The following is a 12801-nucleotide window of genomic DNA, read 5'->3' on the forward strand; positions in this document are numbered from 1 at the left end:
TCCCAAAAAAAATTGTAATGTGGACTCAAAACACTTTTCCACTTTGCATCAATCCATCTTAGATGAGCTCGAGCCCAGCAAAGTTGGTGGCGTTTCTGGGTGTTGTTGATAAATGGTTTTGGCTTTGCATAGTAGAGTTGTAACTCGCACTTACAGATATAGTGAAAAACTGTTGTTACTGGCAGTAGTTTTCTGAAGTATTCCTGAGCCCATGTGGGCAGTTTACACACTGATGTCGCTTTTTGTTGCAGTACCGCCTGAGGGATCAAAGGTCCGTAATATCATCGCTTCCGTGCCGTGATTTCTCCAGATTCGATGAACCTTTTGATGATATTATATTATAATAAATCCCTAAATTTCTTGCAATAGCTCGTTGAGAAATGTTGTTCTTAAACTGTTCGACAGTTTGCTCACGCATTTGTTCACATCATTGTTTGTGAATGACTGAGCATTTCTTGGAAGCTGCTTTCATACCCAATCGTGGCACCCACCTGTTCCCAATTAGGCTGTTCACCTGTGGGATGTTCCAAATAAGTGTTTGATGAGCTTTCTTCAAATTTTGTTAGTCTTTTTTTGCCACTTGTGCCAGCTTTTTTGAAACATGTTGCAGGCATCAAATTTCAAATGAGCTAATGTTTGCAAAAAAATACGTTTTCCACTTCGAATGTTAGGGCAGCCGGTGGACCAGGGGTTAGTGCATGTGCCTCACAATACGAAGGTCCTGAATAGTCCTGAGCTCAATCCCGGGCTCGGGATCCTTCTGTGTGGAGTTTGCATGTTCTCCCCGTGACTGCGTGGGTTCCCTCCGGGTACTCCAGCTTACTCCCACCTGCAAAGACATGCACATGGGGATAGGTTGATTGGCAACACTAAATTGGCCCTAGTGTGTGAATGTGAGTGTGAATGTTGTCTTGTCTATCTGTGTTGGCCCTGTGATGAGGTGGCAAATTGTCCAGGGTGTAACATTAAGCCGAATGCAGCTGAGATAGGCTCCAACACCCCCCGCAACTCCAAAAGGGTCAAGCGGTAGAACATGGATGGATGGATGGATGGACAACGTGCCAACTTCACTGGTTTTGGGTTTTGTACAATGTGGCCTTTTGTGCGTGTGTACTCTCCAGCAGGTCTAATTGACAGTTGCGTGGAGCAAATGAAGCAAATTCACAATCAGCTGCACCTAGAGTCAGTCCGACCTGGCAAGCCTTCCCACCGCAGAAAGGTTAGATTAATTCTGAATTTTGAGCTCCATTTTTTTGGGAGGTTTTGCATCCGTTGCAAGTGTTTTTAACTAATAAAATATTTAGTTCAGCACCCCAGGTTTGACTTAATTAAAACAATTAATGCACTGGATTAATTCATATCAGAACATTTAATGCTTTTAATGATTTTTGAATAGATTCATAATATTAATAACAAGAATAATGTGCTTTTTTTGTCATTATATGTTCGTATTATGATTAGGGATGATGTTTGTTAAGAAATTATCACGTTCGAGCCCATTATTGAATCCTTTATCGAACCGATTCCTTATCAAATCCAGAAAGTGCACACAACAACCTGAGTTCCAAAAGCCGGGTTTTACGTTTTCCGAGGAGCCCCACGGCAACGAGACTGACTTTGAAAATGAGGAGAGGGAATCTGCCGTGTTTAATGGAGAACTTACCCAGCTGTTCATTTCGGACGAAGAAGATGAGGACTTTGATGGATTTGTGGATGAGGATTGATCATAAAATAATGTGAGTACATTGACAAATACTTCAATAAAGTACAACCGAGCTCAGCTTTGCTCCGGCTGCCTTTTTAAAACAGCGTCCATGCATGCTAGCGTGTGTTTTAAGCTAGCGTGTGTTTAACCATGCCTGCGCCCTAAAATAAGCTGCGCCCTATTTATGCGTTAAATACAGAAATAGCACCAATAACTGACACGGCGCATTTTAATACGGTGCGCCCTATGGTCGCGAAAATACAGTTTAGTGGCTTCGATAACGGGATTCGAATCCATGGAGTCGGTTGTTTTCTTATCGAACAACCGGGAGAACCGGTTTCGAACATCATTCCTAATTGTGATTAATATTAAAGACAAACTCACTTTTTCAATACTGTTTTCAATCAGGACAAAATTATTATTCTATTTTACTATAGTAAAATAACCACTGGTAATTTATAATAATGATTTAGTGTTTAAAAACTGCTTAGCAGTCGTTTGATGAGTCTCCCTCATTGATCACTAATTAATCATTAATTAGGACCATAACTTGTTTATCAACTTGCCTGCTAACGTTTTGAGACTTTTTTTCCTGAGCGGGCTGTGTGAGAAAGAAAAGCTCTATCTTGTTAGTGGAGATGTCATTTGATGCCACCTGTTGGTTTGGATTCATATACATCTCCAGACCTCAAATATAAGACAGCCCTTTTTATGGTAAAGGTACCGTCTTTTATTTTGGAGGATACGATAATTAATTGTGAACTTTTCTTTATTGTGACCATTTAATGAGCAAATAGTGTGTGTCCATGCGAGAGCTTCATTTAACTTTGTGTTGTTTTTCCCACATCATCAGGAAGAAGGCCCTTTACAGGAGCTGAAGCTGACGGTGGAGATCCTGCGAAGTGCTTTGTACCACAATCAAGAATGCAAAGTGAGCCTCTTGCCTTTTAAAAGCCTACTGAAACCCACTACTACTGAACACGCAGTCTGATAGTTTATACATCAATGATGAAATCTTAACATTGCAACACATGTCAATACAGCCTGGTTAGTTTACTAAATTGCAATTTAAAATTTTGTGTGAAGTATCCTTTTGAAAACGTTGCGGTATGATGACGTGTGTGATGACGCGTGCGCATGACGTCACGGATTGTAGCGGACATTTTGATCCTGCACCGATCCCAGCTATAAGTTATCTTTTTTCATCGCATAATTACACAGTATTCTGGACATCTGTGTTGCTGAATCTTTTGCAATTTGTTAAATCAATAATGGAGATGTCAAAGAAGAAAGATGTAGGTGGGAAGCGGTGTATTGTGGCCGCCTTTAGCAACACAAACACAGCCGCTGTTTCCTTGTTTACATTCCCGAAAGCTGACGGTGAAGCTTTACTATGGAACAGAGCGGTCAAGCGTACATTGTTCCCTACCACATGTCAACCGTCAGGTTTCGGTGAGAAAATGGTGGTATTAAGTTGGCTCTTACCGTAGTTGTGAGCGGAGAGCTTGCGTCGGGCCTCCTGCAGCTGCGGACTCTCTTGCCTCCTCCTACCAGCTGCCCCCGACCGTCGGATGCTTACACTGTGGAGGAGGGGGGAAAAAAAAATCTCAGCCCGGCTGCCTCGTGGAGAAGCATGGCTTCCATCGAAGACACTGGCGGTCACCCACCCGTGACCACACCCCCTCCGACTTTTAGGTACGGCCATATATCCATCCATCCATCATCTTCCGCTTATCCGAGGTCGGGTCGCGAGGGCAACAGCCTAAGCAGGGAAACCCAGACTTCCCTCTCCCCAGCCACTTCGTCTAGCTCTTCCCGGGGGATCCCGAGGCGTTCCCAGGCCAGCCGGGAGACATAGTCTTCCCAACGTGTGCTGGGTCTTCCCCGTGGCCTCCTACCGGTTGGACGTGCCCTAAACACCTCCCTAGGGAGGCGTTCGGGTGGCATCCTGACCAGATGCCCGAACCACCTCAACTGGCTCCTCTCAATGTGAAGGAGCAGCGGCTTTACTTTGAGTCCCTCCCGGATGGCAGAGCTTCTCACCCTATCTCTAAGGGAGAGCCCCGCCACACGGCGGAGGAAACTCATTTCGGCCGCTTGTACCCGTGATCTTATCCTTTCGGTCATGACCCAAAGCTCATGACCATAGGTGAGGATGGGAACGTAGATCGACCGGTAAATTGAGAGCTTTGCCTTCCGGCTCAGCTCCTTCTTCACCACAACGGATCGGTACAACGTCCGCATTACTGAAGACGCCGCACCGATCCGCCTGTCGATCTCACGATCCACTCTTCCCCCACTCGTGAACAAGACTCCTAGGTACTTGAACTCCTCCACTTGGGGCAGGGTCTCCTCCCCAACCCGGAGATGGCACTCCACCCTTTTCCGGGCGAGAACCATGGACTCTGACTTGGAGGTGCTGATTCTCATTCCGGTCGCTTCACACTCGCTGCGAACCGATCCAGCGAGAGCTGAAGATCCTGGTCAGATGAAGCAATCAGGACCACATCATCTGCAAAAAGCAGAGACCTAATCCTGCGGTCACCAAACCGGAACCCCTCAACGCCTTGACTGCGCCTAGAAATTCTGTCCATAAAAGTTATGAACAGAATCGGTGACAAAGGACAGCCTTGGCGGAGTCCAACCCTCACTGGAAATGTGTTCGACTTACTGCCGGCAATGCGGACCAAGCTCTGGCACTGATCGTACAGGGAACGGACCGCCACAATAAGACAGTCCGATACCCCATACTCTCTGAGCACTCCCCACAGGACTTCCCGAGGGACACGGTCGAATGCCTTCTCCAAGTCCACAAAGCACATGTAGACTGGTTGGGCAAACTCCCATGCACCCTCAAGAACCCTGCCGAGAGTATAGAGCTGGTCCACAGTTCCACGACCAGGACGAAAACCACACTGTTCCTCCTGAATCCGAGGTTCGACTATCCGACGTAGCCTCCTCTCCAGTACACCTGAATAAACCTTACCGGGAAGGCTGAGGAGTGTGATCCCACGATAGTTGGAACACACCCTCCGGTCCCCCTTCTTAAAGAGAGGAACCACCACCCCGGTCTGCCAATCCAGAGGTACCGCCCCCGAAGTCCACGCGATGCTGCAAAGTCTTGTCAACCAAGACAGCCCCACAGCATCCAGAGCCTTAAGGAACTCCGGGCGGATCTCGTCCACCCCTGGGGCCTTGCCACCGAGGAGCTTTTTAACTACCTCAGCGACCTCAGCCCCAGAAATAGGAGAGTCCACCACAGATTCCCCAGGCACTGCTTCCTCATAGGAAGACGTGTTGGTGGGATTGAGGAGGTCTTCGAAGTATTCCTTCCACCTATCCACAACATCCGCAGTCGAGGTCAGCAGAACACCATCCGCACCATACACGGTGTTGATAGTGCACTGCTTCCCCTTCCTGAGGCGGCGGACGGTGGTCCAGAATCGCTTCGAAGTTTTTGCCTCCGCGACCGCTGAAGCTGCACACCGCTTGGCCTGTCGGTACCTGTCCACTGCCTCCGGAGTCCTATGAGCCAAAAGGACCCGATAAGACTCCTTCTTCAGCTTGACGGCATCCCTCACCGCTGGTGTCCACCAAGGGGTTTTGGGATTGCCGCCCCGACAGGCACCAACTACCTTGCGGCCACAGCTCCGATCTGCCGCCTCGACAATAGAGGTGCGGAACATGGTCCACTCGGACTCAATGTCCAGCACCTCCCTCGTGACATGTTCAAAGTTCTTCCGGAGGTGGGAATTGAAACTTTGTCTGACAGGAGACTCTGCCAGACGTTCCCAGCATACCCTCACAATGCGTTTGGGCCTCCCAGGTCTGTCCGGCATCCTCCCCCACCATCGCAGCCAACTCACCACCAGGTGGTGATCGGTAGAAAGCTCCGCCCCTCTCTTCACCCGAGTGTCCAAAATATGAGGCCGCAAATCCGATGACACAACTACAAAGTCGATCATGGAACTGCGGCCTAGGGTGTCCTGGTGACAAGTGCACATATGGACACCCTTATGTTTGAATATGGTGTTTGTTATGGACAAACTGTGACGAGCACAAAAGTCCAATAACAAAACACCACTCGGGTTCAGATCCGGGCGGCCATTCTTCCCAATCACGCCTCTCCAGGTTTCACTGTTGTTGCCAACGTGAGCGTTGAAGTCTCCCAGTAGGACAAGGGAATCACCCGGGGGAGCACTTTCCAGTACTCCCTCGAGTGTTCCCAAAAAGGGTGGGTACTCTGAACTGCTGTTTGGTGCATAAGCACAAACAACAGTCAGGACCCGTCCCCCCACCCGAAGGCGGAGGGAGGCTACCCTTTCGTCCACCGGGTTGAACTCCAACGTACAGGCTTTGAGCCGGGGGGAAACAAGAATTGCCACCCCAGCCCGTCGCCTCTCACTGCCGGCAACGCCAGAGTGGAAGAGGGTCCAATCCCTCTCGAGAAAAGTGGTTCCAGAGCCCTTGCTGTGCGTCGAAGCCGGAATTTCTCGACTTCGCGCTCTAATTCAGGCTCTTTCCCCCCAGTGACGTGACGTTCCACGTCCCAAGAGCTAGCTTCTGTAGCCGAGGATCGGACCGCCAAGTGCCCTGCCTTCGGCCGTCGCCCAGCTCACAATGCACCCGACCTCTATGGCCCCTGCTATGGGTGGTGAGCCCATTGGAGGGGTGACCCACGTTGCCTCTTCGGGCTGTGCCCGGCCGGGCCCCATGGGAACAGGCCCGGCCACCAGGCGCTCGCCATCGTGCCCCACCTCCGGGCCTGGCTCCAGAGGGGGGCCCCGGTGACCCGCGTCCGGGCGAGGGAAATCTGGGTCCATGATTTTTCTTCTTCATAAAGGTCTTCGAGCTGCTCTTTGTCTGATCCCTCACCTAGAACCTGTTTGCCTTGGGAGACCCTACCAGGGGGCTTTATGCCCCCGGACAACATAGCTCCTAGGATCATTGGGACACGCAAACTCCTCTACCACGATAAGGTTGCAGCTCAGCCATATAATCTCACTAAAACACTAGTAACACAATAAGCAGATAAAGGATTTTCCAGAATTATCCTAGTAAATGTGTCTAATAACATCTGAATCGCTCCCACTGCCATCGTCTTATTTTTTTTTTTTCTAGTCCTTCACTTTCCTCATCTACGAATCTTTCATCCTCGCTCAAATTAATAGGGAAATCTTCGCTTTTTCGGTCCAAATCACTCTCGCTGCTGGTGGCCATGATTGTAAACAATATGAGGATGTGAGGAGCTCCACAACCCGTGACGTCACACGCACATCGTCTGCTACTTCCGGTACAGGCAAGGCTTTTTTATTAGCGACCATAAGTTGCAAACTTTATCGTTGATGTTCTCCACTAAATCCTTTCAGCAAAAATATGGCAATATCACAAAATGATTAAGTATGACACATAGAATTGACCTGCTATCCCCGTTTAAATAAGAAAATCTCATTTCAGTAGGCCTTTAATTCCCAGCTGCTAATTGGTGTCAAATGAGTCCCCCGAGTACTGATGCGCTGGAGTGCTTGTAAATGAGGCTACCCCACCCTACAACTAAGTTAATAGCATTCCTTATGGAGTATTTGTGTTAGCTGGCTTCACTCTTCCAAGTGACCGTAAGTTGTGGTTCTTTTGGACTAAATTGTGTTTCTATAGCCTTCGATGTCCTCCTGTTGGGGCGGTATAGCTCGGTTGGTAGAGCGGCCGTGCCAGCAACTTGAGGGTTGCAGGTTCGATCCCCGTTTCCGCCTTCCTAGTCAATGCCGTTGTGTCCTTGGGCAAGTCACTTTACCCACCTGCTCCCAGTGCCACCCACACTGGTTTAATTGTAACTTAGATATTGGGTTTCACTATGTAAAACGCCTTGAGTCACTTGAGGAAAAAGCGCTATATAAATATAATTCACTTCACTTCACTTCACTCCTTTTGAGAGAGCTGTGATCTATGGACACACAAATATTTGGACCTTAGCAAAAATGGCCTAAAATTTGGCAGTTGCAGTTAAAATATCTTTCACTTTTCTGGGAAGACCCTTTGGGATGCTCGATAGTGTTTCATGGCCTTGTCATCCTCTTCCTCACCAAGCTCATCCAAGGACCTTTACGGACCTTGATATATGCACTGGAGTTGTCCAAGCTTTTTTGTCCATAGTAGCACTGTCAAAAGTATCGTTACTTAAATACATATATGCTTTCGGGTTGAAGGCGGGGTACACCCTGGACAAGTCGCAACCTCATCACCGGGCCAACACAGACACGATTCACACCCTAGGGCCAATTTAGTGTTGCCAATCAACCTATCCCCAGGTACATGTCTTTGGAGGTCAGTTAATAGCTTAATGTCCTCCAATGAGCACACAAGTCTTGTCATTTCTTGTAATTGACTTAAGTTATTAACATTGGTGTCAGGAAGTGGTGGTGATAAGCCCCAAAATGCAGAGATGACAGGCTCAGTGCAGGAAAACATGGTTTTAATGTCCCAAAAATGCAGGTAAAACACAAACCAGGAACCTGGAACATGAATCAGCAACCAGGGAATAGCTCACAGCATTCAAGAAACAGCTAACAAGAGAAGAAGAACCAGGGAGCACTGGAGACAGCGAACAGTCTACAGCATACAATATTCCTGCACTGACAGGAGGATGAGGCAAGTATAAATAGCAGCCGGCTGATTGACACCAGGTGTGGCCAGTTTCCAATCAGCCGCAGCTGAGGAGAAACAGCGCTCAGGGAGACAAGCAGGAAATTGAACAAAATAGGAGTGCTGACAGGAAATAAAAACATAGAGGAAAAAACAAAACATAACCAAACTGTCAGTGACAAGCCTGACAGTAGCCCCCCTTCCGATCACGGATACCAGACGTTCTCGATAAAAAAAAGTCCAAAGTCACAGGAGGGTGGACAAGACGGTGGGCCGCCAGGCCAAGTGTCCCCGCATCCAGCGGGGAAGAGTCAGGTGGCGACGGCGAGTTGAACGCTGCAGCAATTGGCGAGAGGGCCGCATGCCGGCGCCCAATGGCCGACCGTGCGTCAGGCCAGCTGGAGGTCGGAGGCGACGATGCTGGAGACGCTGGCGAAGCCGTGGGACGGCCCGCTGGAGAAGAGGAAGACGATGTCGACGGCATGGGCGGAGCCAGCAACGAGGAAGACGATGTCGGAGGAGTCTGAAAAGCAGGCGGCTCGTCTGCCGGCATAAGCGGATTCGGAAAAGCAGGCGGCTCGTCTGCTGCCGTGGGTGCAGTCAGAAAATCAGGTGGCTTGTCTGCCGGCGTGGGCGGAGTTAGAAAAGCAGGCTGCTCGTCTGCCGGTGTGGGCGGGCTCACCAAGGTTCATGGCGTCCTCAGCGTCTGTAGTCCCACCGGGGTGGATGGCGGCGACTGCGGCAGATCCACTGGAGTTAGAAGTAGCTGTGCATCCCCAGCTACAGAGCTACTCATAGCCCGTCCCCCCCTCAAGGGACGGATCCAAGACGAGGCCCACAGACGACAGGGATGGTTGGGAGGGAGCTTGAAAGGAGGCAAAACATCTCCTCTATTTGGCCATCAGTGCCAGCATCCTGTCAATCCTCTCCGCCATAGAAATGTCAGCGGGGTTCGTATTTGGCTGGAATATTCTGTCAAAAAGTGGTGGTGACAAACCCCAAGATGCAGAGATGGCAGGATTGGTGCAGGAAAACAAGGTTTTAATGTCCAAAAAAATGCAGGTAAAACACAAACCAGGATCCAGGAGAAAGGAAACAGGAATTAGCTCACAGCATACAAGAAACAGCTAATAAGAGAAGAGGAACCAGGGAGAACTGGAGACAGCAAGCAGTCCACAGCATACAGCAAACAGCTTACGATCCAGCTCCAGCACTGACTGGAGGGTGAGGCAAGTATAAATAGCAGCCGGCTGATTGACGCCAGGTGTGGCCAGTTGCCAATCAGCCGCAGCTGAGGGGAAACAGCGCTCAGGGAGACCAGCAGGAAACTGAACAAAATAATAGTGCTGACAGGAAATAAAACACAGAGAGGAAAAACCAAAACCTAACCAAACTGACAATTGGAGGCTAAAGACTACTAGGACATAGGAGCTACTGACGACCACAGTTAAACACACAAGCGAGACGTATGAAAAAAGTGTCTTTGATTGAACAGTATTGAAGTCTAAACAAGACATTTGGCAATTAAAATAAGTATTAAATATATTTGCATATTACTTACAGATACAAAATCTTCAAGGCAGGAATGTATTAGAAAGTATCCAGTAACAAATGTGTCTGCTTCATTCGACTTCCTGTGACATGCCCTTAATGTATTGAATTATTGTGACCACATTGGTGTCGTCAAAACACAAATTAACACTTAATTTCAAAACCATAAATTTGTCATAAGTTTAGGGTTTTCATACGTACCATTGTTCTCTGAGTAATGTCACTTGACCAAACATTTTCTAACATGCCGAACTACAAAATAGTTATATATATGTACTTTTATTCGTTAAGGTTATAGTTTTTCATAGCTACCATTGTTCTCTATGTGACTTAATTTCACAAACTCTCTAACTTTCCACACTACAAAAAAATTAAAGTATGTACTATGATTTGTGCTGAAATCCGTATTAGGTCAATATCAGTATCGCCAACACTCAACGCTCCAATATCGGTATTGTATCAGAAGTGAAAAAGTTGTATCAATACACCCCTACTAGATAACAGAGGAACACTCTTACATCATTCAGCAACATTTTGAACACCACTGGTTTACTTATTTCACCAAGAAGGCAAAGCGTGGCCTAAGGGCACAAAGCTTATTTTTTGGGGCACATTGTAGACATTAAATAAACAAAAATAATGGGAAAAATTTACAAAAAGGGCATCACGTAATAAAAAGTCTGACATGTTTTTATCAAATAAAAAAAACAAATATATGTTTATAAAGATATGTTTTAGCCTTTTTATTAGCCTATTTCATGGCAAATCACATGACGTCATACTACGAACATATTAAAAGATTTATAACAATAATGTTTGTTTTATGTACTTCAAAGGCTCCATGGCACTGCTGTTCTTTTTTATAATGTAAAATAGTTGGTTAGTTGGAGCTTATTTATAAAAACAGTACAGTGAAACCTCAATTTTCGAACCTGTTGTTGGACGGAGTTCGTAAATAGAACAGCGGGTATAATGAAACAAATTCATCATAAGAAATATTGTTGAAGGGAATAATGGGGTTTCAGCCCCAAAAGTCCATATTTTAGTTCAAGTTTGTGCTCTTTGAACACAATATAAAGTGCTATACAGCAATGTATGTCAAATAAACTTAAAAAGGGGGGCAATTTTAACAACATCAACGGCAAGCTGAACTATCCTGTATGCGCTGCACTGCTAACACACGCACACACAGATGTCCCTTTGGTGCCCCCACAAACAGACACTACAAAAGTCACAAACATATTGCTACAATAAGAACAATTTTAAAAAGTAAAATCCACTTTACGTGAGCGGCAAATTAGCAGCTGACGAGTGGAGAGAAAGAAGCAGACAGAGGGGAAGAATAATCATTCTCTTCATTACAAGCTAGCACAAAATGGCTGCCTGCGGGATGCAAAATGAATAAAACGTTTGTACACCGAGACATGGTTCACACACACAGGCATATTTGGCTCGATCAAAAAGTTCATAAATCGAAAAGTTCGCAAACAGATGGGTTCGTAAATCGGGATTCCACTGTACTGTTTGAATATAGTGAGAGGCTAAGGGTCACTGCTTGTCTTTTTTGAAAATATAGTTACGTCTTGGCAGCTGATACTGTAATATAAGTTCTGTACAAAAATATGTTGAAGCACAGTGATCTTAAATATTTGACAGTTTGAAACAGGTTTCAATAAAGTGGTGAATTTTACATGAATTCAGTTTTTTACATTTTAATCGCCAATACATTTTAAGGAAATTCATAGGTATCAGTATCGACAACTGAAATTCTGGTAATGTGAGAATCCACGTAAATAGTCATAATGCTCTTTTATCCAACATAATTAAATGCTGTTACATAGCCTGCACTTAAACAGCTTGTTGTATTGTAGCTACATGGTACTCCTACTACTATTACAGGCAGTACACTGCTTGTGTGTAACGATATTATGCGAGACTTACGCTTCTCACTTAGAGTGGCACACAGGGATAGGCACTGGAGAATAAATGCCAGATTTAATACAGTTATTTTGCTGAAATATTCAGTGTATAAATGTATTAACCCTTTGTGTGTTGGTGTAGGAGGTTGCCAAAGATACACGCCTGACGTCAGTGCTTCACAGCCTCTGGCCCTGGCTCGTATTGGACGATGCCATCATGGAGGTGGCGCTGGAGCTCCTCTGTGTCTACACGGCCGACTTCCCTGCAGGTTTCTATATGTGTCTCAGTTCTGTTATGAATGTCTTCTGTGCCCAGCCATGCTTGTCTAATGCGGCCATTGTCCAGCAGTGACCACTGGGCATTGTGCATTACTGTGTGAGTCCACAATGGCGACAGTGTGATGAGCGGCGAGGCTGTCTCAGCTGCATGTGCAACAGCGGGTTTCACGCTGGCAGATTTTTTTAGGGCAGTCTCGCTGCTTCAGTAATTAGTATCCTAGTTTAATTGGAAGTCAGAATGCCGACAGGCTTGTAAGAAAAAGTTTTTTTTGAGGAGAAGAAAAGGCACTATTCATGGGGAGGAAATTGGGAAATGTTACTTTGATAAATAGCTCAGGGTGCCTTTGATGTGTTCACGAGGGCTGCACTTGCGAGATGGAAATCGCTTTTGTCTGCGAGGGGAAGAAAGTTTTATTTGCGAACCCTTTTTCTGGCTGTGTTTTCTTGTCTCTGTTCCTATTTGATTGGCACTGCTTCCTCAGCAAGGGCCGGCGCAGTAGACCCCCCTGTAAGGATGGAGCTCTGAGGCAGCAGAAAGGAGTGAAGTCAGACGCTACTATTTCCCCAAAGGTTAACTGAACAGTGGGTTGTGTTGCGGCAGCGGCAGTTTGGCTTAATGTTACGCCATCCGCCCTCCGGCTACCATTTTGTCTCTAGAGACAAAAGAGAATGTTTTATCTCAAGTCTTTCATCCAGGGCTTTGTTTGA

The 12801-nt window shown here is 46.7% G+C and overlaps 1 protein-coding gene across 2 annotated transcripts in view; it reads left to right on the plus strand.

Moving 5' to 3' along the window:
- Positions 1-12801, plus strand: part of rttn (rotatin) — a 134592-nt gene that overhangs the window by 109514 nt on the left and 12277 nt on the right. For both annotated transcript variants that reach the window (XM_061922064.1, XM_061922065.1), the window contains exons 42-44: positions 1122-1219; positions 2559-2636; positions 11957-12083. In XM_061922064.1, coding sequence (XP_061778048.1) covers positions 1122-1219; positions 2559-2636; positions 11957-12083 — 303 coding nt within the window. The remainder of the gene's footprint in view (positions 1-1121; positions 1220-2558; positions 2637-11956; positions 12084-12801) is intronic.

This window comes from Nerophis ophidion, linkage group LG15 (genome assembly GCF_033978795.1).
Source record: "Nerophis ophidion isolate RoL-2023_Sa linkage group LG15, RoL_Noph_v1.0, whole genome shotgun sequence".
Lineage (NCBI taxonomy): Eukaryota > Metazoa > Chordata > Actinopteri > Syngnathiformes > Syngnathidae > Nerophis > Nerophis ophidion.